Genomic DNA, 27,902 nt, shown 5'->3' on the forward strand with positions numbered 1-27,902 from the left:
TTTGCTCATTAGCTAACAAGAGGTGGTTTCACTTTCCTTTTGGCTCCCGGGAGACGTGGCATGTTCTGGGAAAAGGTTCAACATTCACTGAAGTCATTCTAGCTCCTACGGTAACACAAGCTTTATTTGTGGCTAATCGCCATGGTGTGTTGTGCTTTTTAAACACATACCATGTTACATGGGATTTCATTTCCATTTTTCATTATCATTAAGATACATAACTAATATTGGAACTGAATATGTCTACTCTGTACTTCAAGGTGTGTGTGTGAGTGAGTGTGTGTGTGTGTGTGTGTGTGTGTTCGCTCGCTTGCACGCGCCGCGTGTGTTCACTTGCTTGCGTGCGCTGTGTGTGTATGTGTTCGCTTGCGCGTGCGTGAGTGAATGCATGTGCTTGTTTTGTGTGTATGCATGAGCACTTTGTGCTCTTCTGTGTGTGTGTTTTGTTTATAGTCTGGGGGTCTGAATAGGGCCGATAATTGCCAGGCTCCTATTGACACTCTCACAATTCCACTTGTCAGCTGGTCAAGACACTGACGCAGAAAGGCACTGCTCTTCACTGCCAAGGAAACACTCATGCACACAGAGAAGACGTCTTTCGCTCCAGTCCCCACACACAACATACAAACACACACACACACACACACACACACACACACACACACACACGACTGACACTATCTATTTTGTAGCTTCTTTGATCTTCCGAAGTTCTTTTGACGTTGTGTGAAAAACTACCTGTGTAATGCCTCCATCACATTTCTTGTGTGTGTGTGTGTGTGTGTGTGTGTGTGTGTGTGTCGGGGGGGGGGGGGGTGGGGAGTGGTGGGGTGTTATGAGAGAGAGAGAGTGGATACGCCTGTATGTAGTTATGTGTCAATGTTTGCAAGTGTGTACAGTATGTGTAGTCATTAATGCAGGTGTATGTGAACGTGTGTGTGCACGTTTGTTTTGATTGCTGTTGTTATGTTAATCTGTCAATTTGCTTCCAACCCTGCGGATCGTCTCATTAGCATTTCTGAGGAGAATCGGGGCAAAGCGGAACAAAAATCCAAACAACAAAACAACCCCAGCTCACTAGTCGCTGTCTTTCATCTCTCTGACTTCTGCTGCATGTCAACAGGCATTCAGGGCTCTTTAGGTGGGAGAAAGAATCAATCAATCAATCCATCAACAACTTGTTTATGGAGAACATTTTTGCCTGGTTACCATTGGAGGAAAATATTGCACCTCAACAGGAAACAGCCTTATTTTCTGATTTGACACAGCAAGCATTTCTAAAAGCTCTCACTCGCTGTGTTTTGAATGGGTTTTCTTTGCACACCATGAGACTCAGTGTGACGCCTTATTTATACTTAGTCGGGCGCCGGTGTCTTGCAATGAAAATTACCGATTTACGTGTAGATCACAACGTGTAGCAAAATAAAAGATAACTGTCAAAATATTAATAATGATGGGGATATATTGGGAATGAAAATGGTAAAATAATGTACAGTCTAGATTCAAGATCCAAGACGGTTTATTTGTCACTCACTCATACAAGTACAAGCAATGAAATGTTGTTCCGGTTTGGCCCGTTCAGTCAGTACTGGTAAAGACGGTTTACTGCATGCAGCCTATTTGGTGTTGTGGAAACCCTTACAAAGAACGGACTTTACACAGTAATCCAACATATCAGAGGATGAAAGTTTTAGAAAGCACTGGATGGCAGCACTCCGGACTGCCTTCTGAGTAAGGTGTGGTTTGACTTTCAACTGCACTTTGAGCGTAGGGGGAATTAGGGCAATCGGCAGCTCTAACACACCTCATTCACCACCAAAACAGAGGAAAACCGTGTTAATTATGCAACCCTGACGTTCATCGAGCATACAAAAAAACAGGCAAAAATCACAAAGACCCACAAGGGAAGGATAAAGAGAGCAGGAGGGGGTTCATGTATGAGCAGCCTGGAAATCCTCTCTGCCCCGTTTCATTTTGTATAAGTATTTCGCCCACTTGCCCTTCTGCAGAACTGTTGGGTAAAGAAACTTGGGGATGACTGACGCCTCCACCAAACAAGCTGTGCAGGCAAAGCAGTTAAGCGATCCTAGTGATTAGTTGTACAGTAAATGGCAACATTCAAATACAAATAAATAAATGGGCCCTCCTAGGAAATAAAATGAAATCAATATACTCATTTAGATGCATACATTTAATGGGTTTATACTGTACTTGGGCCTACATAGGCTATATATAATGAAATCCTTATGAAATCTTATAAAAATGTTGCCTCATGAAATCATTTTTAAAAGCTGTTTTAAATTTTCATTTTCAAAGGATGACGGGGTGAGATCGGCTTGAGCTCTTAATTGATCCCTTTGAACTTCGAAGGGGTTGTGCACCGAGTTGATTGATTGGGCCATAGAAGTGTCAAACTCGTTCGGTGCTCGTTAGTGCTCTCTCTAATCAATGAATGCATCAAAGACAGCTATCACTTTGATACCTGTCAGAGAGGGGAGGGAGGAGTGTGTGTGTATGTGTACACACACAGATCGGTGATCTTACCTAATATGCCTTTTACTCTTGATTGTGATATTGACCTTTGACCCAAAAGTTAGTCATCTCTTCGGGGCAGCCTACTGATCATTCCCTTCAAGTTTTTATTTGAGTATTGGCACATTCAGTGCAATGTAAAGGTTCAACTACATTTTCCTATGCTTTTTTCTGCAAGTGCCTCTGGTCCGTGCTTAAACTGAACGGGACGAACAGTTTCCCTGATTGGCCAACCTAACCCATCAGCTTCACGGATTGGCAGAGCTTTGTGTCACGTTTGTGCCACTGCACCAATATGGTGTAAAATGTACAGTGAAACTCCATTCGCTGATGGATGCTCATGTATGTCACTCATCAATACAACGTCAGCAGTTTTTGATGACTTATGGGATCCCCGTATCTCCATATTTAGTCGGATCAGTCGTATGGTAGTGGGTACTGCACTGGGTACTCTGACAATGGGTACAACGGCTACTCTTGACAGTGACGAGTACAACTGGTAATGCATAAATTGGGCATTGGGTTGGGCATCCTTTACCAACTTGCATCGTTCCCGATTTACATCGTTCCCTACTTGCGTGGTCCCCCAGCCGGTGCCCAAAGGACAGTATTAATTAATAACGTGTCACTAATATACGCGTTAATACTACTGTGAGTGAATGCATTGTTTATTTAGCCAAGTCTTTGACCTGTCCTAATTTGCTCTGTCCTCCCTTACCCCTCCAAACAATGTGCTTTACCAAGTGGCGAGCGTAGCAAAAATCGCTTCCGTGTCTGAAAGCCAAGACAATGTTTCACTTTACCTTTTTGAAAGTACTCCTAATACATATTTTCGGAGGTGGCTATAGTTTGAGGATTTTTCTGGCCAAGGCACAGTACAGTAGGCTCAGGTGCTACCAACATCAGTGGAGTGGGATTTTACCACCAGCTGGGAGATTTGGGAGTTGAAAAATCTATAAAAGCACACAGTGATCTCTTAAAAGCAAACGTTACGGCTATGAGAACCCATAGAGGAATCCTATTGAAGAGAAAACAGGAATCATTATTCAAGATTTAATAAAGATAACAATTTGAAATAAATGTAATAGATTTTTAACCAGGAGTAGGTGTTCAGAAAAGAGAAAAAAAAAAGCCACAGCATAAGATTAAATCAGCCTGTTAAATCCCGCAAGACACTGCTTCACGGGTACCCATTTCACTGTGATGATGAAGGAATCGAGGGGGAGGGGAGGGGGGAGTCTGGGGGCATCAGATCCGTGTGGAAAGTTAGATCAATCTATCATATCACTCTGGGGAGACACTGCGGGCCTGGGCAAGAGAGGAGAAGATGAGGGGAGGAGAAAAGGGGATAGTGGAGAAGAGTGGAAATTGGGGGCAGGAATGGGTGGAATGAAGGCCAGGAGGTGGAAGGGAAGGGGAGGGGTAGTATTAGTGAAGAGCAATGGGAAGGAGAGCAGTGGATTTGGGGAGAGGGATGGGCGGATTAGTGGCTTGGGGGTACAGTAGGTGTGAAGGGGTGGGTAAAGCCTGATTTAAACTTGGTTGCGCACTGGTGTTGCGCACCAGAAATAGATGATCTACGAGCCCACAATGCGTCGTGGTGCGATGCGTTATGGACTTGTAGATCTGCTAGTTTAAATCAGGAATAATATTGTAGAAGAAAGATTGGGAGAGGAGTGGATTTTGAGGGGGGAGGTTAGCGTTAGAACTACTGAGAAAGCTCAGGGGGAGAGATCTGTCAAGAGGGGTTTAAAAAAAATGCTGTGTGTGAGCACTATACCGCCATGTATGAGCATGTGGTAGTGTCTTCATGTGTTTTTTTAATGATTGAGCAGTGCCTGAGATGGTGTAAGATAAGATTATTATTTTATAAACGTATAGTAGTTGCCACATTGTATCCTATCCAACCAGTGTAACCATGTGTGCTACGTATTACTTCCTTTTATATATAATAAATAGTCATAGCCCATCACAAAGATTAAAAAAAAAAAAATTGTACCTCTAGGTCCATTTACAAAACATCTCCCTTGACAATGTCATTTTATGTATTTATTCATTTATCTGTGCTAACTTGTATTGATTCCCACGGGGAAATATGTTTGCTGACCCATCCTAACCATTGTGATCAGTGGGCTGCCGCCTAGTGGCAAACAGGGAGCAGTTAGGGGTACAGTCTCGCTCAAGGGCACTTCCGCATGAAGCAAGGAGGAGCCTGGGCTCGAACCGGGTACCTTCCGGTTCCCCAACGGCCGCTCTACTTCCAGAAGAAAGCCCTGATTCTTAATGTCTCATTAATGTGGTTCTGGGGAAATGGTAACATGAATAATGAGGAAGCCCTGATTCTGAGTTCTTCTATTGAAGCTCCAGTGCACAACACCATGTGAGAGGCACGGGAAGATGTTTGTCTATAAACACACTGGGTCACATGTTGTTGTTACCTAGGTACACTTCTCTCCCCCTGGACTAGTTTGATGACGACGGCAAACTGGCTTCTCACCTTTCACAATAACAGGCAACCTAACCCTACTGTGTGATGCATGAACAGATAGGTACAGTAGGTAGACATACTGACACAGATGATAGAAGTATTTCAATTAAACAAATGGGCCCATTATTTGAAATGGAATAAACAAGTAACTCAAATAACGGAAACCCGAGTAGGTGAATGAAACAAAGCAGCATCTTGTGGAATCGTTCAGGTCCATTGACCCCATCCACCCTTCACTCATGCTAATCATCCATTCTAAGTGATCGCTTTCATCCTATTTTTATTTGAGATAACGGGTATTTTTCCCTTTCTAATCTCTGGCAGTCACATTGGGTTCGTAACCCCCTCTTGTTCTAATTACAGCCATGAATAACCTGCTCATACCTCCAAAACACATTTTTTTATTGATTCATGGCAGAGCAGCTCCTTTTAGCGTCAGTCATGTGTTATAAGACATCTTAAATCTGTCCAGGGTTGATATCACACTGTCTGCTGCAGTCCTTACTTTAAAATTGAATACTCTAACTTGTAGTTAGGAGAAGAAATGCAAATGAGTTATATTTTCATTTGCTCTGAAGACCTAGGGACACATTAGAAAGTAAAATTCTTTGTGTTAACCCTGAGCGTAAAATTAACACTGAGAATTTTACAGTATACTGCTGTTTTTGCAACAGAAAGAGTCCTTCAAACACTGGTAAGCTTTAGATGAGAGGACACCTATGCAGATGTTTATCAAACAGCAGGGGTACAAGCTAGCTCCGTGTGGGACCAACAAAACCTATTTTAATACATTTTCCTTCTCTGGTTTTCTGTCATTCTCCCTCTCTGTGTCTCTCTCAGGTACATTACCCAGCAGGGCCACAAATTGGAGGTGGGGGCCCCTCGGCCCCCTGCCACCGTCACTAATGCTGTGTCCTGGCGGTCAGAGGGCATCAAGTACAGAAAGAATGAAGTCTTCATGGATGTCATTGAGTCAGTCAACTTGCTGGTGAGGACTGTATTCATTTCACTTGTCAAATCTTTGTGCGTCTTAAAATGTTTGTCACCAAAGCAGCTTTTAATATAAAGTATCAAATGTATTTCAGTAGATAAAAACAAACCAGAATCACTGGAATCTTAATGTTCCAGACTGCCAGTGTTGTGGGGTTATCTTGTCATGGCTTTGAGCTGTTCATGGACAGACCTTGCGTTAACATCTGAATCTGCAAGGATATTACGATTTTATGTGTGTTCCCTGTAGTGAACAAAATTTGCCTCATATACCACTTTGATTTGCGTTTGAATGTTAGAAAACAGCTTCTTTCCCTCACACATCGTCTGTGTGTGAGACACTATTACATCAACTTGTGATCCTATTTACTAAGCTATTTACTGTGTTTACACAACATTATTGGATTGAATCATTTCACTCGGCCTTTGTTGCAGGATGCCATGAAAAATGTATTAAAGTGCTATTGCGATATATTGGTCAAATACAAAATTATAATGAGTCTGAGGGCAAGGATAAGTACCGGTAGTTTTATTTGAACTCCATTTTCCATCCTACGGTGTGTTTTGCAATGTGATACCACATCAAATCACTTCCTGTAGATGTCACACAGCACAGTACCACCACACTGCCTGTATGAAAGGTGAGATCAGGTCAACCGCACTAACTATGTATTTATTTTTCTTCTATACTAGATACTAATTGATAATAGATTATAATATGCAAAATGCAAAAGCAAGATGGAGCTCATCACCATTAAACAGGAATCATTTGAAAATGTTTTAACTTTTTTGATGTTGCAGCAGATACTGAAATATAAATGTTTTTTTGGGGGGGGTAAACGATTAAATACTTTCGGTATTCACAGTAGAGCAGAGCCAGGAGAGAAGGTTGAGATAAGATTAATTCTTTGGTCATGAAGGCTCTGTGTTTCCAGGGCAGGGGATTTACCATCCACACCCAGAGCACTTAATCTTTTTTGCCTGGAAGCCAACCTTGAGAAAGATAATCTCACCTCGGGACCCAGTCTAATAAATAGATCTTGCCACACTGTTGCCATGTGAAGACTCAACAGAAGTACATTCATTCATGGCCCATTTTGAGTGCTGACTTCTTCACATACAGTACAGTACAGGAGTCAAGTGTCAATACAAATCCACTGCCATGAATGTCACACCTTTCAAAATGATCCATTCATTCAGATTGGTAGAAGCTGAGTGTAAGGCTCAAAAATCTAAAATGTGTTTATTTACTACTGTACATAAACCCCTACGTCTCTATTATGGGGGTGAACATTCTGCGTTAATAGCCGATCTAACGCTATGTGTTTTACGATTGTAAAACAAAAAGAAATGCCTGCACACTGTGACTGGAGCCCACAGTGGTTTAACTTTTCTTATTGTTTTGAAGTGTCAAACAGAAGCACTCTTGTATCCACTTTGCAGTTATGACATCTAAAATTATTTGTTAAATATCTCTTTAAGAATGAGCTGCACTTTTTTATGCACCCAACTGCCTAGGTTGTTTTTTCTGCCAATCAGTGTGTACATAGCGTGTGTATTCTCAAATGATGTGGTGATTAACTGTAGTGAGATTGACCAACTTGACAAGGCGGCAGCTGGCCAAACAATGGGCTGAGTGATTCTGACAAGGCTGTGTAATATAGTATGTATTCATAGCTTTGAACCACAATTTATTGTGTCAACATTGACAATGGCATTCTCTTTTAACCAAGAACTTTTCATCTACATGAAGGTAAACAAACTGTGAATGAAACCCTCCATTTATCATTCAGTGTGGCTGGGGAAACTTGTCTATAGCAAATAAAGTTGACCTAGACACTTTAATTATAGATGTGAAGGCAATCATAACCTGCAAATCAAGCGATATAACATTGAGAAGTCCTTTTCATGTTGTGTTAGTGTACTGTGTGTAATCGTTTAGGTGTGGCTGTGCGTCTTGGTGGATGGGGGCAGTAATTGTTTAACTGGTTCAATAATTTAGACTGCCTGACATTGAAAGAGGGACACTTCCCTCCCTCAGCAACTACCATCTAGGTGGCCTTGGGCAAATAACGATATGCATTTATGATCAGTTGCAGACATGTTTTCCCTGGTGTGAATGTGTTTTAAGTGTTTGGCAGTGAAGGCAGAAGGCTGATGAAGAGAGCCATGCTTAGCAACATCCCTGGAAATGTAAAAAATGCATATCTTGGGTCATGTACCTTGATTAATGAATGTATGAGTTTAGTGGAAGAATATTCAACTATTTTTGGAACCTCTTAGAACCAGCTTGTAAGAAATGTGACTGAATATAAATGGTCAAAATACTTCCTGTGGGAGCCAAGTACTCTATTGTGTCCATGGCCTGCCTTGAAGCTTCCAGACACAATTTTCCTCCTTCCTTGAATTGAATCTCTGAGGAAATGGTCTCCAATTTCCCATATTGAAACAATCCCCCATTCTTTTTTTTAATATTATTTTTCATTGTACTTCTAATTATGTTGTATTCATTGGTGAATGGCTGGGAAGCTGGTTGAGAATGGTGAATATAGTATGATATTCATGCAAATTTCTATAAATAAAATAAAGACTAGGTAGGTGTTTTGTAGTGCCATGGGCTGTACTGTAGGTAACTAAATAACACCAACATGTTTTCATTGAACCATGCTGCAGTTAGTGTCACCATACACAGCATATAGGCCAGGAGCTATATTATTGGCTGAAAAGAAATATTTCCATCCTGTGACTTCCTGTCGAGTCTCTGAGGTTAAGTCACTGCTGAGTGCTATATGCTGTTGCTGCAAACTATCACCCTGACAACTAAATGTACTCTTCTCATTGCCAGATGTTGGAAAGTTTAAGTATAATTTACACTTGGTTGCAGGCGGATGTTGTGCATTGAAAATAGCAGATACAATGCTCACAATGCGTTGCACTGGGACACATTGTGCGCTTGTAGATCTGCCATTTTTGGTGCACGACTGGTGTGCAACCATATATCAATCTTTAAGTCTAGATTTGTACACCGCTTTTGGCACATGTATAATTTTGCATGACTTCTTTCTCGCCAGATCTAGAAAAATGAGACGACTCATCTCTGATGTCTTGTGTACTGTATTAAGAAACACTTTAGGCCATAAGTATAACATAACAGGAGAGAGTTCATGAATCTGAAGACTATTAAAATGGAAATAAGGCTGACCCTAGAGGCAGGCTCACCAGGCTCCTGGATGAAAGGGAAACAGAAAATCTGACAGTTCTATGCCACAGCCAGCTACAGTAGGTTGCTGCCGTAGCCATTTCCTTATCTCTGACTGGGGAGTTTTTAATCAAGACTTCACAGGTCTTTCCTACCCATGTATGAAGAAGACCGCAACAAAGCTGATGTTTACCAGCCTCCCATACTCTGAACCTGTTAGTTGCTTCCTGACTTTCAGTTGGTTGATCTGTCTGCTTATATGTATTTGTACAATCTGGGAACCCATTCATTGTTTTAGCTGTTAGCACAATCTGTCTTGAGAGATTAGTGTTTGTTCAATACTCTGTTAGTTTGATGACTGCGGGTCGACCTGTCTTGTCTGTGAGTCTGTCAATCCCGTCCGTTTGTGTCTGCCTTTCTTTTATTTCTCTGTCCTTGTCTGTTCTTGCTGATTTGTCTGTCTGTCCTTCTGTGATTTTATTAGTCAGGGACTCTTGTCTGTCTTTTATCCCCTTTGTCCTTGTGTGTTCCCACTTCCCGTCAACCTTTAGTCTATCTATTTTATTTTTACTCTTTTGTTGATGAGCAGTGTATGCTGACATATGAAGCCTTCAGAATTAGTCTCTCGCCAATCGTCTTATTATCGAAAGACAGTTGGTTGAAGTTGTATTCATAGCTAAGACAGCAGAGCTTTCAGGTTGTGTAAAACATTTGTACACTATATTATTTGTACTGACCGGACTGTACTATACTATGAAATATACTGGCATTTCAAAACATTTTAAATGGGCTAACATGCTATTGCTTCTTCAGAAGGATTTGCTATTCTTGTACAGTCACAGATGTGCCCATTTGTTCCCATTGTCCATCTGTAGGTAAATGCCAGTGGCAGTGTCCTCAGCAGTGAGATTGTGGGCACCATCAAGCTCAAAGTGGTCCTGTCAGGAATGCCAGAACTCCGGCTGGGCCTCAATGACAAAGTACTGTTTGAGATCACTGGCAGTGAGTATCGTTCTCTATATTCTGTGTAGCATCACTGCTAAGGTGCTGATAACATGAGTAACTCTTAATAGGTAAATGCCTTCAGTGAAGATTGGCCAGAGGGGGAAAAATAAACATTAATAATGTAATTTGTTCCATCATTAAAAGGATCCTCTGGGTATAAATCTCTATAAGATTCTCCAGCTACTGTACATCACCTGAAGAGCTCTTAACACACTGACAGCAAGCCTATGTATTAGAGACTTTACTTATTCAGAGATAGGTCATTTAAGGTACGTAAAAGACTAAGTATGCTAATAGCAGTGTGAGACTTTATTTGGAAAATGTGTTTTCCACTCTTGTTATGTCCGTGATTGGGTCCTAAAACTCTTGAGTGTTTTTTTAATCCATTAACACCAGGAAAGCAAGTGTCATTTTAGATTTCTTTGGCTATTCAAAAATAGCAGATATACAAGCTACAAGCTTGTAGATCTGTTAGAAAACAAAATCGTGAAAATGTGTGCAAATCTTTGAAAAAAAAAAAATATATATATATATATATATATATATATATATATTTAAAAAACATATTTAAAGATTTGCACAAATCTTTTTCCAAAACATGCAGATCTACAAGCTCGTCATGATGTTTCAAAAACATGCAGATCTACAAGCTTGTAGCTTGTATATCTGCTATATTTGAAAAGCCAAAGTATAAGATAATGGTTATATCTAACCATTCGTTCCTGGATTGAATGGGTTAACTCTGAGAACGTAAAAACGGACCCAAACCAACACTCCAGATTGCACCACAACAACAACACTGTATGCAGTTCTAGACACTCACTGCTTTGAAGGTGGTGCTCAAATTATTAATGGTTGAGAGGGAAGTTTCACCTCATAGTAGTAATCACCCCTTCAATTTCAGCCTGGTCCTCTACCCCAGTGGCTTTCAACCTTTTTCATATCAAGGTCCATTATTTATTAGGCATTTGAGCCAAAGGACCCCCGTTTTATGAGATTTTGACTCTCAGACCCAAGACTTAGAATATTTTGTTATCGTTGGATAAGATTTTGTCCACAATTCCATGCTGTATTGATGTTGGTACCATAGGAGAGATAACAGGCAAACGTTGATCAAAATAACAATCTTGAGAGCTTAACATGATTTGGTTTCATTTTACACTCGAGAGTTAAAGATCTATTAGGGTCCATTTGGTTACCAACTCTCCATCATTTAGCTGGGGACCACCTGGAAGGACCTGGTGGTCCCCGGACCACTGGTTGAGAACCACTTAGCCCTGGTCCAGAGCGTTAGTGAGTTCTCTCTAACAGCTGCAGTGTCCACGATTACCAGGGGGACGGGATTCAAATTTCCCTAAACCAATCACAAGAGATCCACGGATCCGCCTACATCTGACGTCATCGCACAGCTTGTTTTAGCAGATATTCGCTGATTGGCTTGTCGTGATTGGCACTCCCACCTCCGACTCTGATTTGACAGGTTTTTCTTCGACTGTGAAAAGCCATAGGCTCACATTATGACACCAGACCAAGAGGAGCAGTCCACTCAGAGAGTGGTCTGGAACCAGGCTAGGGAAGCCTCTTAGCACCCCACCTTCTCTGTATAATACACTTTTTGGCCAGAAAATAAAATATTTCACCGGAAGGAAAAATCCGGTCAATAGAAAAATTCCATTGACCAGATCTGTAGAGGGCACTGTGGAGCAAACAAAAACCTTTTTTCCTTCCGGTGAAATATTTTATTTTCTGACCTAAAAGTGTATTTTTACAGAGAAGGTTGGGTGCTGAGAGGCTTCCCACCTCCGAGAACAGACTTTCAACAACACAAAACAGCATTTGTTTAGGTGTGTAGCGAAATGGTTTTGTTTATTTTCACTACTGTTGGAGCCCTCGCAGGGCAGTGGAATTCCTTGTACAAGCGCAGAGCCCAGTGCCTGGCAGGGCGTTAGAGAGAACTCACTAACGCTCTGGACCAGGGCTAAGAACCACTGCTCTACCCTTACTACTCCCCTGCTCTATAGCAAAATCCTTCACTCCCACAGTATACACCTCAGGTGCATTATGTCCCACAATTCTTCCTTCTCTACCCCCCCCAGATATACAAGCTCATAGCGCGGCACACAGTGCCGCGCTATGAGCTTGTATATCTGCAATTTTTGGAATTGCCAAAGAAATCTAAAATTTACACAGATGCTTTCCCCGGTCTTAATGCGTTAACTCCAGCTATGGAGCTAGCCTTCCTCACCAGCTTGTTCAGTTTGTTTGGCATCCCTTGTATTGATTTTATGCCCCAACATACCACGCCACGGCAAAGAAAGAAGGCAACACTGACTGACTGCAACAGACTGGTAGAACATCTGCAGCAGCCTGTTGCTTACATTGAAAGACCTGAGCCTCCTCAGGAAGAACAGCTTGTAGCCCTGTTCCTTCCTGTAGACGGGAGGGCCTCAGCCCCCCGCAGCATAACAGAGCCACCTGAACCCCCCCCACAGCAGGGGTCAAGCCTCCAGGCCTGTAATGTTCTCTTGCTGTACGGCACACATACACTTGTCCACTTATGGAAAATATCGTTGCTGTTGGTTGGAAACCTCATATATACAAAACTGGATTCAAATTCAAAAGTAGTAAAAATAGCAGATGCGACGCGTTTGAGCTTGTAGATCTGCAATTTTTGCTACTTTTGTGTGACAATGTTGTACGACGAAGTTGTGCATTAAAAGTTTAAATATGGAGATATGAGCTTTCCACCTGACAGCGACGATATACAAGTAAATAAATATGTCTATTACTTTTTCCCCACATCTCTGTAGACTAGTGTTTTTTGCACCACTAAACTCTGAGATGTGTGCTCCTCTTTGAAATGAGGTGTTTATGCATTGCAACCCTACCATAACATCCCTCTCTATGTAGTTGTCGACGGACAGTTCTGATCATTAACATTCTCAGTCAACTTTTTCTAACATATCGCACAAATGCCATGGGCAATTTAGACATCAAATATGCACTTTCGACCACAATTACCAACCTCATTTACTGATGTTTTCCCCCATAGATTGAAATGCAGACTTTAGTCTCTGTTCCAATTGAAACACTAGCCAGTTGGGCAGTTTTTTGTGACTGAAGCGTCACTTAGATCTTGATCCCAAATTGAGGTCAACTGGGCCTTTGTGTATGCCACAGAGCATGATAGATTGTTAATTGCTTAATTGTACCATACATTACACTTGTATCTGAAATTATTATGTTTTGACACTATTTTTTTTTCAGGTTTCTCCTTTTATATGTGACCTTATATTCACATAGGTCTGCATGTTTTGCTCAGTCAGCTTTAGTAGGACAGATTTTATTATAGTTTTTTCTTTTTTTACACAATGTTTGATCTCAACAGCCCTGCAGTAAGCAAATGATGTGCACGTTGTGCTCCAATTGTGATAGTTCAATGCAACAGAATAGAGTACATTAAGTGTCCAACATTGCCCTCTTCTGACAGCAGTGTGTAAATGTCACTACAGGGAATGGAAAGGATTGTCCTCTTAACAACTTAAATCCTATTTACTTCATTGCCTGGAGTCCCCCACATCTCTATACTAGGTCCTTTTTCCCCTCTACACCAAATGTCTTCTTACAACCCATTGCAATGCGATTCATTGTGAGCTTGCAGATGTGCTATTTTTGACGAATGTTTCCCAAATAATAGGGATGCTAGGGTTCAAGTAGGTAAATTTAGGCAGAGGGAATAGAGTTTCATGAAGCTCTTTGATGAACTAAATTCATCTACTCGTAATTACTCGTAATACCTCTTAAAGGGAAACTTAGCTGACGTTCAACCTGAACTCTTTTTCTATTTCTATTCTATCGTGGGGAGGATATGTGAAAAGCTGTCTTAACACTTCCCATGTGTTCTGTGTTGAGAGCTTGCTCTCTCAGTGCTCAGAAATGCATCGATTGCTTTAAACAAGCAAGCAGAAACTTTCTTTCCAGCACCGAGAGAGACAACTCTCAAGGTACGGAGGAGGCCTCTGGTTTTAGGGCAGTAATGTTAATGTTTATTGGCACCACATGATGGGTCTGCAACGGACCAACAGACCAAAAAGGTGGACCTAATGAAAAGGGACAACCCACCACTGTTGTGGTGCTGAAAGAACACTGGCATTTATTTTATTTTATACCACCGTTAAATTTTTGGCTTGTGCACCTTATCCAGTCCACATGGTTCTCCAAATAAAGGGAAAGAGGGATATAATATTTTGTTACTGTCAGGCAGAAAACTTGTATCTCCATATTTCAACTTTACTTGTTTTTTTTTGTAAATTAATCCTAGTTTCACACAAAAGTAGCAAAAATGGTGAGCTCACAAGTGATTTTCTTGTAGCACATTGTAAAGTCACCGAGACATTGTAATCAAGTGGATATAAAACACCATAAAAGTTGAGTCCCTGATGTTTTATATAGGGCTGATTTTTTTTCTTGTAGCACATTGTAAAGTCACTGAGACATTGTAATCTAGTGGATATAAAACATCATAAAAGTTTGTGACCATTTGCAAATCATCAACACTGTATTAACTATTTGTCACAGGGACATTCTATTTTTGGCACACGCACACATACTATACATATGCACACACAAACACACTTTTATATACAGTACACACACCCCTTTTTAATCCGTTTAGACCGGGAATGCATCTGTCATTTTAAGATTTCTTTGGCTATTAAAAAAAATAGCAGATATACAAGCTCATAGCGTGGCACCAAGTGCCACGCTACAAGCTTGTAGATCTGCTATTTATTTTTTTAATCGTGAAAATGTGTTAACTAAAATCTTTGCTTCTTGGCGGTCCCTGGAACTACATATTTTGAGATGGGGGTCTGCGGCCAAATACATATCATTTTAGGGGCCCTTGACATGAAAAAGTTTGAGAACCACTTAGTGCTGCACGATTCTTGCTCAATAAGAATTGAGATCACGATTCTCACACGATTCTCACACAATTCTCTTGTAAATATAAAAAAAAATATATATATATATATTTTTTTTAATTGAAAAATAAATCGTCATAATTTAAAATCGAGATTGCATAGGTGTCTGAATCGAGATCCCGATCTTTTTTCGATTAATTGTGCAGCACTAGAACCACTGATATAGCAACATACGTTTTTTTTTTAAACTGTCAGGATTTAAAAGACATTTGTAGAATCCCCCAGAAGCAAAGATTTGAGTTACAAATGTTCGCTTGAAAAAGAAATATATTCAAAGATAGCAGATCTACAAGCTGACCTTGTATATCTGCAATTTTTGAATAGCCAAAGTATGAGATAATGGTTGAACCGGCTCAAATCTAAAGTGACAGATGCTTTTCCCGGTCTTAATGGGTTAAGGTATACTTTATTATCCCCTTGGGGAAGTTTGTCCTCTGCATTTGACCATCCTAACTACTTATTAGGAGCAGTGAGCAGCCACAGTGTAGCGCCCAGGGACCAACTCCACTTGGAACGCCAGTACCTCGGTCAAGGGCAAATGGCAGGAATGTGTACCTACTATAGCATGCATGTCATTTCGCTGTGGGAGGAGGGAAAGCGTGCAAACGCAGAGAGGACATGTTAAACTCAACACAGAAAAGCACTCGCTGCTGGGGGTTTGGAACCCAGGACCTTCTTTCTGTGAGGCAACAGTGCTGAGACACTGCTCCACCTGTGTTGTGTTGTGTTGCCTTTTCTCTCCCTCCATTACTCCAGAGAGCCAAGAGATGCTGTTTGTCTGTGTGACCTTTCTCCTTTGCCATTCCTTGATGTGTGTGTGTGTGTGTGTGTGGGGGGGGGGGGGTGTAATGGGTAGTGCTAAAGGGCTTCCCTGCTAGGTCAGTAGTTGTCTGATCTCCCCAGACCTGACCTCAGCTAGCCACTCTTCTGTGTGGAAATGTCAAACACAAGCCAACAAAAACACATTAACGCACGCACGCACGCACGCACGCATGTACTAGTATTTCTCTCTGCCTCTCTCTCTACCTCTTTCTCTGCCTCTCTCTGCCTCTCTCTTTGCCTCTCTCTGTCTCTGTCTCTCTGTCTCTCCGTCTGTCTCTGTCTCTCTCCCCCCCCCTCCTCCTCTGGCCTCACTCCCTCTCTCTCCTCATCCCAGAAGGGAGTAGTGGAGTTGGTCAGGGGTTGCATTCTGAGTAGGTGATGCAGGGTTTAGCTGACGGCTGGCTGAGAATTTAGCTGAAGGCGTGTAGTCATTACAGTGGCTTTCCAACTCTCAGCGGCAGCAACCATGGGACAGAACTTTCCCCAGCACTCTGGAGACATGGCTAGAGGTCACTCTGCCATTGTTGTCTGCACCAGCGCCGCGCTGCACTATTTGTTAGGAACAATCAAGAAAAAATGTCTTCCCACTGAAAGATACAATAGATACATTTTTATTTTATATTTTTGGGGGGGTAAAGATTTGTCTACAGAGGTCACTGTAGTACTAATGTAAAATAGATGGAGGAAGGATAAAGGACTTGCAACTTCTTTGGTTGTACCGGTAACTTAATACAGTAGCTGTAAATGCTCAGTAAATCATCAGCGTTGGGTTTGATTTAAGTTCACCTACAACTGACATGTCCTTCCCTAAGGCTTTTTAAATGTCAACTTTTTAAGAAATAATTTTTCATTGTTTCATTTCTATGTAGTGTGGTGGAGGGGGATATAATGACTTCCCTGCAGCTGGTGTAAATATATATCAATAACAAATGAAGGAAAACATCTTATCAGAACATTCATTAGTAACACTGTTGCTGTTACATATATATGCTCTGTGTCAGGCTTTCTGTCACACTCTTCAAGATTTGGAATCAAATTCATAGTGTCATTCTTTTGGTATTTTTTGGCATTTGTATGCGTGTGTATGTCAGACATTGCTAATTGTCCCTACGTGCATGTGTACTGTGGTCCCTGTCGCTGTCAACCCCCCTGATGTGTGTGTGTGTGTGTGTGTGTTTGTGTGTGTTTGTCAGGAGAGAAGAGTAAAGCAGTGGAGCTGGAGGACGTCAAGTTCCACCAATGCGTGCGCCTGTCTCGCTTTGAAAATGACCGCACCATCTCCTTCATCCCCCCCGATGGAGAGAGCGAACTCATGTCCTACCGCCTCAACACTACAGTCAGTCGTGCACACACACACACACACACACACACACACACACACACACACACACACACACACACACGTTTGTCTTACTAACTTTGTGGTGATGTCAAAAGCAATTTGTCATAAAAAAAAGCCATAACCTGTTTGCCCATCTAACCCTAACCAGCGTGTGATTTTGATGTGTGATGTACCTCAAGTACTGCATCTTAACACCACAGTTCCCACACACACTCTCACTCACACACACACACAAAGATGTGTGATGTACCTCAAGTACTGTATCTTAATGCCACAGTTTCCACACACACACACACACACACACACACACACACACACACACACACACACACACACACACACACACACACACACACACACACACACACAATCTTCTTTTGTCCCTTGACAGTAAAGGCAGAGACTCAATACTCAAAAGACTCAATACTGCTGTCATTCACAACTATACATACACGCATGCCCCTAAAGACAGATATTCAATTCAAACTATATTTCAGACTTCCCAGAGGGTCCATAGAGTACAAAATACATATAAAACGCATAATAAAAAAAAATAGAAACATTGTATAAAAATCAATAATCAAGTTTAACAAACATGAAGGCTGTCTCACCATTGCTTTCGCAGCCTGGACACGCATAGAGAACAGCTCATCCTTGGGTTGGTTAAACGTCAATGATGCTGTTCTCTGACCCATCCAGTCCACACATACAATTATACATCTTATTCGGCCCCCCAAATTCCACCCTCTCCTTCCACTCTGAACATGGCACTTTAGCTCCAAATATCACCCTCACTGCCCGTAACCTAGGTGTAATTTTTGACCCAGCCATTTCATTTCACACACAAGTCACAAGAGTAGTCCAGTCCTGCTACTACCAGATTAGGAACATTGCCAAGATAAAATCATTCATATCCACTGCAGACCTGGAAACCGTCATACATGCCTTTATTTCATCCCGCTTAGATTACTGTAACTCCCTCTACTCAGGTATCAATAAAAAAACAATATCCCGTCTCCAGATGGTGCAAAACTCGGCTGCTAGGTTACTCACCAACACAAAGAAAAGAGAGCATATCACACCCATCCTGACTGCCCTACATTGGCTGCCCGTGAGCTACAGAATAGATTTTTAGATTTTATTGATCACTTTTAAAGCCCTACATGGACTGGCCCCCAGTTACATTGTGGACATGCTAAAACCTCATGAGCCAGTTCGCCAGCTTAGATCCTCGGATTGGGCCCTCCTGGATCCTCCCACAACACACTTTGTCACACGGGGGGACCGGGCTTTTTCGGCCCGGGCACCGTTGCTCTGGAATGCCCTACCCTCGGACCTTAGGCTAGCAGAGTCCTCTTTTAAATCGCTTTTGAAAACACATTTGTATATAAAGTGTTTTTCCTAAGGATTGTTCGTTTTATGGACTGACTTTAAATGCCGCTTTTATGTTTTTGTTTATGTTTTCTTATGTTTTCTTCTTTTATTCTTTCTTTTGCTGATGTTTGCGGTTTTTAATCATGTATGTAAAGCACTTTGTAACTTTGTTTGGAAAAGCGCTATACAAATAAAATTCATTCATTCATTCATTCAAACACATACACACGCTCATACACAATGTACTGTATATCTAAACACATCTTTGCAGTATGGTGTCATGCAGCCATACTAGGATACAAGTCATGATGATATATACTGTAGCATCACCAAGACTGATGTTCACATACCCCCCCCCCCCCGCCCCCCCATCATTAGGTGTTTTACAAACACCCTCATAGCTGTAGCTGTAAATTACACAACATAAACATGACACTGCAGATGAAGACTGTAGCACATCCTATGTTATAAATGTCTGCCTGTGCCTTTCTATATCATCGCTGTCAATCAGAAAGCTTGTATCTCCATATTTTCATCATGTTTTTTCATGAATTATTTAATGTCTATTTTTATACTTTGATGCATGACAGCGTCGTGCAAAAGTATTGAAAATGGACTATCTACAAGCCCCACAATACATCACGATGCGACACGTTGTAGATCGACTACTTTTGCCATTTTCTAAAGAATTTTAAAATATTTGACTATAATGAACACAATTGATTAATATTTAGCTGATAAAGTGTTCGCAAGCGCTTGTGACTAAATAATAACGTCATTGAATCCATTGGAACACAGGTTCGTTTTTCCATTTATTGAAATTTAGCGGTTTTGGACATACAAGATATCCGCCCGACAGCAACGATATGTGACGATGTGTTGTGCATCGGCGTGTCTCTGACCTCGTCCCCTCTCTCCTCTCTCTGGCAGGTGAAGCCCCTCATATGGATCGAGAGTGTGATTGAGAAGTTCTCCCACAGCCGTGTGGAGATCAAGGTTAAGGTAATGACAACCAAATTTGTGACAAATTCTCACACACACACACACACACACACACACCCACGCAGACCCTATTCGCTACCATATCCTCATACAGATCTAATTCCTTCGCTGAACCCTTTCTTCAGCCACTCACAAAGTGCGCGCACATTCACGCACGCACATTCATTGGATCTCCCTGTCACTGTAGATGATTAATCCATGCAGTGAAGGGGCTGTAGTGACTGACAGAAATGCATAGAGATAACAGCCTCATAGATTGATGTCATCCACTTCTTGGAGCTCTGCCCAAAGGCTAGTAATAAAAAAAAGGTGTAAAATACATTTGGCATAAATATTGTTTCATGAAAACAGCCATCCCCGTTTTTGAAAAAAAGATTTTGGGGTCTTTGTTGTTGTATGATAACCATTTGAACGTATACCCTTATTGACCTCGATTGACCCTTGGTAACCTTTTTAAGTCAGCGTTTCTCAAAGTGGGGTCCAGCAGGGACCCTCAGTGTTCCTTGAGGGGGTTCCAAATGGACCCTTAACCCTTTAAGACCTGAGGCGATTCTTTTAAAAAAAATCTAAATCCTAACAGTTTTTGGAAAAAAATTGAAACATTTTTTTTTCCACGATTTTTCAAAAATAGCAGATCTACAAGTTCATAGCGCGGCACTCGGTGCCGCGCTATGAGCTTGTATATCTGCTATTTTTGAATAGCCAAAGACATCTAAAGTGACACAGATGCGTTCCAGGTATTAATGGGTTAACACTACAGGTCTGTAACGCTCAGAGTTATGGGGGTCCTTGAAATTATAAAAAAGTTTTAGAACCACTTTTTGACCATGACTGTTTTCTTCCCTCGGGGCCAGGCTCGGAGTCAGTTCAAGAGCCGCTCCACTGCCAACAACGTGTCCATTCTGGTGCCAGTGCCCAGCGACGCAGACTCTCCCAAGTTCAAAACCAGCACGGGTAGTGCCAAGTGGCTCCCCGAGAAGAGCGTGGTGCAATGGAACATCAAGTCTTTCCCTGTAAGCACAACACACTGTTCTATTTCAGCATAAGCTATTTATTTGTTTATAGACCCCAAACTGATGTTCAATATGAACGGTACAATTATTTTTGAATTAATTTTAGACAAAAAAAATTACTTTCCATTTATGGTGCATCACCTATATAAATATTGCAGCGTAATCTGGTCTCATAGGTAATAAACGTCCCAAAAAGGTTTCAACAAGTACTCCAATACAGTACCATATTCTATAATCACCTTTATTCGACCTAGTTGTCCTAATACAACAATTAAGCAGTTCTGTCCCTTCATTATTAACACATTCCACGCCAGAGTTTAATCTCATAATGTACTCACCAGTGCCAGCGTTTTATTGTAGTTTTTTTGTTTTATTGACGTCGCCACAGACCTCGTTAAATCCCTTTAGATCTAGCATAAAACTGTTTGTAAACACAGCGGCGATCCGACTGCGTCGCCCAGTGAAATCCCCATGAAAAACCCAGTCGCTTGTAGTTACAACAGTTTATGTTAAACAGCGATCAGCGATGAGAAAAACTACAAACGAGAAAATGGCGTTTTAGTGTCCGCTTTAGAATGGAGGCCGATGGGATCGGCAAAACCGGATCCCGAATAATTCCGTTTCCGGTGGTGCTACAATGAAATGTGCCGTATCAAAAGTGAAAAAAAGTGCAATCTGCAATGTGAACTTTAAAAAAAAAAAAAAAAAAAAAAACACCACTTCGCGTAGGTCTACGCGATTGGCACGTGGCGGCTTTAAATAGGTTCGCGTAGATCTACGCGATTGGCAGTCAATGTGTTAAAAGGCTGAAAGTCTGTTTTTTTTTATCCCAGCTTAAAAGTTATCTCTTGTCACCGCACTCCTCAACAGCCCCCATCTGCCATCTTTCCTGTTGGTGATAAGATGTAAACAAAGGCATCATTTTTATGTTCCTCTTATCTACTGTAGCAAGTCCTGCTATCGCCACAGTAATTTGTCATACCTTCTCCCTGTCAAAGAAGGTCAATAAGTATTACCATTACAAGTGACACATCATTACACTGTTATGAAGCACAGCCTGTTCAGCCTGTGAGCATGGTCAAATCGACTGTTCTTTCTGGAAACTGCATTTCGTGGCAGTTATTTCATCCCTAAAGCTTTAGCTTCAGGCAGGACAAGGTGTGGCTAGCTCGGTCTGATGACGGTAGGTGGGAACAGACACGCCAGCAGCGGCTTGTGATAAGGACATGATTAAGTTACTTCTCACACATTATTCCCCTGGTCTTCTGGCTGATTCAATTCTTCACAACTTCTCTCTGTTAGAAAGCCACACCTGCCCCTAAAGAACACAACAGAGTATAACACACAAAGAGCCAAAATATTAACTTTATGTACTGTAATTAATTAATGATGTCTCTTATTTTATTTATCTCTTAGCAGTGCAATATTATGCCATGGTTTTTATGAAAATAAGTATTCTTTATCAACCATTGGCAGGTAAATAGTTTTCAGATTTTGTCGCTATACTTTTTTTTTGTACTAGTTTTTTTTGCAATATGTAATATGCTCACTTCCAATAGCTTCATTACAAGCCTAGCTGGCAACTCAATTACTGCAGAACAAAACTACACGTGTGGAAGTTAAACAAGAAAGCACAGTGAAACAATAAATGCTCAAGATGAACTGTTTTAGCTGAGCTTGTATGTGAAATGATTAGTCAGGTGAATGTTGGCTGAGCCTACATGTGATAAATACTGTATGTTTTGATTGGATGTCACGTCACATCTAAAACATGTCTGTGAATGATTACTTCTCGGTAGGCCTGACCTCGACTAAGTCGACTAGTCGACTGGTTAGTCGCGGGGGGTCCGAGTCGACTGCGTGTGTCTTAGTCGAATCTAGTCGAAAAAATAAAATAAAAAATTTGGCCAAGTCTACACCTGCAACCACACGTAACTTCCACTTTTTTCTTCTTATTCCTCGTCTTTGTATTGGTATTGTTTGTGTTGGAGCGCCTCAGTGCGGCTGCAGAGTTCATGTGCAACTTCTTCCAGAGAGAGATAGAGACACTAGAAACTGCTGGAGACACAAAACAAACTGTGTAGACTTGGCCCTTTGAAATAAAATGTATTTTGGCCCTTTTTTATTAGTCGACTGCCAGTCGACTATTGGCAATTAGTCGCCAATTAGATTCGACTAAACAAATCCTTAGTCGGGGACAGGCCTACTTCTCGGTTTGCCTTGTTTTGTCATAAATAAAAATGTGGTGTGTGTGTGTGCACTTGTGAATGTGCGTGGGTGTGTCTGTAGGGAGGTAAAGAGTACATGATGCGTGCTCACTTCGGGCTGCCCAGTGTGGAAAGTGATGAGCTTGAGGGAAAGAGACCAATTACTGTCAACTTTGAGATCCCTTACTTCACTGTGTCTGGGATTCAGGTAGGACCCAAAACGACCGACTGTAATCTCACACAAAAAAAGTTTTACTTTATCTTTTACGTCCCTTTTTTAAATCAAATAACTTGATTGATTGATGATGATGCACACATGCATTTATTTGAATTGTTTTGGCTGTGCTTCTTAGGTGCGCTATCTAAAGATCATTGAGAAGAGTGGTTACCAGGCATTACCATGGGTACGATATATCACACAGAGTGGAGGTAAGGCCCTGATTCATATATACACTAACGCACTCTACTGATTTAAAGTCTTGATATGAAATTACATATACTTGTAATGTACAAAAATGTATCTTTTTAGTTTGTTATTTTCTGGGCATTTTAAACCTTTATTTGAGATAGTGGAGAGAGAGAAGGGGAATCACCCACAACAAACGGTCTAGCCGGCCGGGATATCGAACCGGGGACTCACCGATCAGGGCATTTTGCTCACATAGTATGTGATGATATGATATGCGCCCTAACATATTGTATGCGCCTTAGCCATGAGGCGCCCCAATATATACATAACTTGATCTATTGATTGATTGATAGCTGAATGTTCGCCTGAAAGCCTGTAGCGGAAATTCGTTTTTTAACCTGCCAGCTGGGAAAAGAATCAAATTTTGTCAGTACCACCATTCATTGCACGCCCTAGGATTGAACCTCACTGTATCGCATTACCTGGCTCTGTCACGAGGAGACATGGCCTCATGGGGTAAGAATGACACCACAATATCTGCTACGGATGAAAATTCCACTAGCCCGCTACACAGACTGGCTTTGTACAAATGTAAACTTACTAGCCAGAATTTAAACACGGCTAATGAAGAAGATCCAAAACATGCCGGGCCAAACCAGGTTAGTGCCCAGAATGTTTAAATGCTTTAACCCAGTCAATCCGGTAACGCATCTCTGTCATTTTAGATTTCTTTGGCTATTCAAAAATAGCAGATATACAAGCTCATAGTACGGCACCGAGTGCCTATGAGCTCGTAGATCTGCTATTTTTGAAAAATCTTGAAGATTTGTGCAAATCTTTGAATATATCTTTTTTTAAAGTGAACATTTGTAACTTAAATCTTTGCTTCTGGGCGTCACTGGAAGCAAATATGAGTTTTTTTTCCCTTCACAAAAACGTTTTTTTCAGCCTCATGGCTTAAGAATAAACCCACACCTTTATCGCATTAATCATATACATTACCTTTGTCTGCCACTGTAAGAAACGAGGACTGAGAGGGGTTTCAATGTTATATAGCGCATATAGTGTACGCCAAGGACAGAAATACTAGCCATTAGCTTACAGAGGCAATATTCATAAAGATCTTTTGAAATGGCAGAGATGCTGAGCAGAGCTAAATGTGCACTAATGTGCATTTTTAAAAAAAAAGAAAAACGCTACACGCAGTAAGGAAATGTTGAAAAGATTATTACAGAATCTTCCTAAACAGCCCGAGTTCAGTAGGTTGCAGATGGAAATGGACCCAATACCTCCACTGGACCCATGCCCAAACTTCCTTAGGTTTCATAGCAGCTGTATGGTCTACGAATGAACCACGGTATATCACATCAATTATATCGTCTCTGTCGGGTGGAAACCTCATTATGTCCAAAACGTGTCACTTTTCAGGATTCAAATTCAAAAACGGCAAAAGTAGCTGATTTACAAGCTCGAGCTTGCGGATCTGCTACTTGTGATGCTTTTGTGTGACGCTGTAGTATGACGAAGTAGAGCATCAATTTACGAGAAAAGAAACCCAAAAAGTTTAGTTGGGAGATACAAGGTTTGTCCCCGACAGCAACGATGTACATTAATCCATTAAGACCGGGAATGGATCTGTGTCATTTTAAGATTTATTTGGCTGTTCAAAAATAGCAGATATAGATAGATCTGCAATTTTTTTTAAAGAAATCGTGAAAATCTGTGCAAATCTTTGAATATATATTTTTGAAGCAAACATTTGTAACTCAAATCTTTGCTTCTGGGGATTATACAAATGTCTTCTAAATCCTAACAGTTTTTTTAAAATTATTATTGCTGTAATATCAGTGGTTCTCAAACTTGTTTCATAACAAGGACCACCTAAAATGTATAATATATGTATTTGTCCGCGGACCGCCCCCCATCTCAAAATATTTTGTTCCAGGGACCCCCAGATGCACAGATTTGAATTAAAAATGTGTATATATATTCAAAGATTTGCACACATTTTCACGATTTATTTTTCAAAAATAGCAGATCTACAAGCTCATAGCGCTATGAGCTTGTATATCTGCTATTTTTTAATAGCCAAAGTATAAAATAATGGCTATAGCTAAAATCTAAAATGACACAGATGTGTTCCCGGATTGAATGGGTTAAATGGCTCTGTCAGGATGGGAGACGTTGAATGATGCCGCTGGGGGCCAGGAAGGTCCCAGAGTGGCACTCATCGGCTGCCAAGGTGACTGACTGTATAGCAGGGCAGTGGTGGTAAAAGTAAGAGTATCAATACCGTCCCGGACAGCTGGGCGTAGCGGTCCGGGCACATAGGCTGGGAGTTTGAATCCCGATCCCGGCCACCTTTGCTGTGTGTCACTCTCCATCTCTCTCTCCCGATCTCCTGTCAGTCTAATGTATACTATCAATAAAGGCAGAAAAAGCAACAAAGAAAATAAGTATCAATACCACAATGTAGAAATACTCTGTTACAAGTGAAAGGCCTGTATTCAACATTTTATTGAGTTTTGGAATCAAACCATACTTAAGTAAAGTTACTCAAAATCGGGCCACCTTCACCTTAGTTATAATATCTAGAGAACGGACAGCCCCACCCCGCCTATTCATTTAAATGAAGTTGCTCACCCAGCGCATGAAGCACCCGGAAGTACCCTCCTCTTCCACATTAGTGTGGAAGACTTTTGCACCAAGCAGGCGCACTAGGGTTTCAAACGGTAGACGCATGCGCAGTAGCGTTTTAAACGCAGAAGTCTTGCAATCCCAGATTTGACCACCAGCCAGCGGCAGCTTCACTAATCAACCACGGTTCTGGGGGCTTGGCCCTCACACATACCTCGCACCGCTGACCCGACCGATATGCACATTATATGGAGATCCCTGGTGTCATCAGTATATGCCCGTATATGGGCATGCTCATATATGGAGATCTTTGTGTTTCAGTCCGTGTCCCTTTTTATGCCCATACTGTATATGGAGATCCCTGATGTCATCATATATATGCCTATTGTCTATGGGCATGGTTATGTCTGAGTCATAATGACGGGGTTATGCGTGACTCGAGTCATAGTGACGCCGCAGTCGTCCGCCGGCCGGCCCACTCGCCGGCCCGTTAGCCAATTTTAATACACTAGAGGTTTGGGCAGCTACGATGCAGATCTACAAGCTCACTACGCGTTGCAATGCGTTGTGATCTTGTAGATCGGCTATTTTTGAATATCCTAAGAATAAAATGGTGCTTTAATCATTAATATGTTTGATATTAATAATCAAAAGTAACTAGTACCTAAGGTTGACAAATAATTGTATTTGAGTAAAAAGTACAATATTTGCCTCTGAGATGTAGTGGAGTAGAAGTATAAAGTTTTTCAAAATGGACATACTCAAGTAAATTAATGGTACCACAAAATTGTACTTAACTCTTTCAATGCCATGCTTATTTATGGAATTTTGGTTTTGAGTGCCACAACCAAAGTTAATTGTAAAAAAAAAAGTGCTCAGGAGCCGAGATACAGCCTTTTTCAGTAAAAAGTTAAACAAGTGAATGGAGCAGCAAATCTTCAAATCATCATATCTTGGGTTCTGAACATGTTTTAAAAAATAAATAAATAATAATATATATATATATATTTTATTTTTTTCATGACGTATTTGACGTAGTGTGGCACACGGGGCGTCAGGCCTCATGACGTATTTGACGTATTGTGGCACTGAAAGAGTTAAGAACAGTACTTGAGTAAATGTACTTCACCACCACTAACTCAAACACCTGGGTACTGAGACCATTCCACCACTGACTTGTAGGGACCTGTTCTCTAGTGTGTGTGTGTGTGTGTGTGTGTGTGTGAGGAATGGGGGGAGGGAAAGGGAGGCAGGAAAAGGACGCGACGAGCAAAGGAGGAGGGAGGGAGGGGGGACTATCACCTTTCTCTTCTCTCAGCATGATGATGAGGTGGGAGGGAGAGGATGATAGGAGAACGAAGGCAACCAGGGAGAAGAGAGAGCAAAAGAGGGCAAAAAAGAGGCGACTATCGCCTTTCTTTTATCACTACCATCAGCAACACCGGGAGTCGATGATGATCAGATTTCTACTACTCACACAAAGGCACTCATATTCTGAATAGTAATGCTGCATGATGCATTACATTACATTAGCCGTGTTGACTTATTAATTAAGTTGTGATGAACAGTCATTCACTGTCATACTGACTCCTTTCACTAGCATTTGACTCCAGCTAACTCGCACACACAGTACAATTGTTATCGGCCATTTATAACTGAGGAGTGTACAAATGGAACCAAATGGACCATAACGTGTCCATTTGGTTACATTTGCACACAGAATAGAATGTGACAACGGTCACTCGCACAATGTTTGAGATGAAGAATGCAGCTAATGTGTGGTGTTATATCTACAAAGATGGCATTAGACCTTATTACAGTAGAAATGTGATGCGTTCTGAATGGTAATGGTGCTACTCTAGGATCGTTGGTGTGTACTGTTTGTTATGAGGTCTAGATG

General features: G+C 41.3%; 1 protein-coding gene across 1 annotated transcript in view; it reads left to right on the forward strand.

Moving 5' to 3' along the window:
* Nucleotides 1-27,902, forward strand: part of ap1m3 (adaptor related protein complex 1 subunit mu 3) — a 42,497-nt gene that overhangs the window by 12,133 nt on the left and 2,462 nt on the right. The window contains exons 5-11 of the mRNA XM_080430731.1: nt 5,861-6,008; nt 10,085-10,211; nt 17,212-17,354; nt 19,665-19,736; nt 20,591-20,749; nt 23,039-23,164; nt 23,310-23,385. Of these exons, the coding sequence (XP_080286857.1) occupies nt 5,861-6,008; nt 10,085-10,211; nt 17,212-17,354; nt 19,665-19,736; nt 20,591-20,749; nt 23,039-23,164; nt 23,310-23,385 (851 nt within the window). The remainder of the gene's footprint in view (nt 1-5,860; nt 6,009-10,084; nt 10,212-17,211; nt 17,355-19,664; nt 19,737-20,590; nt 20,750-23,038; nt 23,165-23,309; nt 23,386-27,902) is intronic.

Source organism: Gymnoscopelus braueri, assembly GCF_963280865.1.
Source record: "Gymnoscopelus braueri genome assembly, chromosome: 6".
NCBI lineage: Eukaryota > Metazoa > Chordata > Actinopteri > Myctophiformes > Myctophidae > Gymnoscopelus > Gymnoscopelus braueri.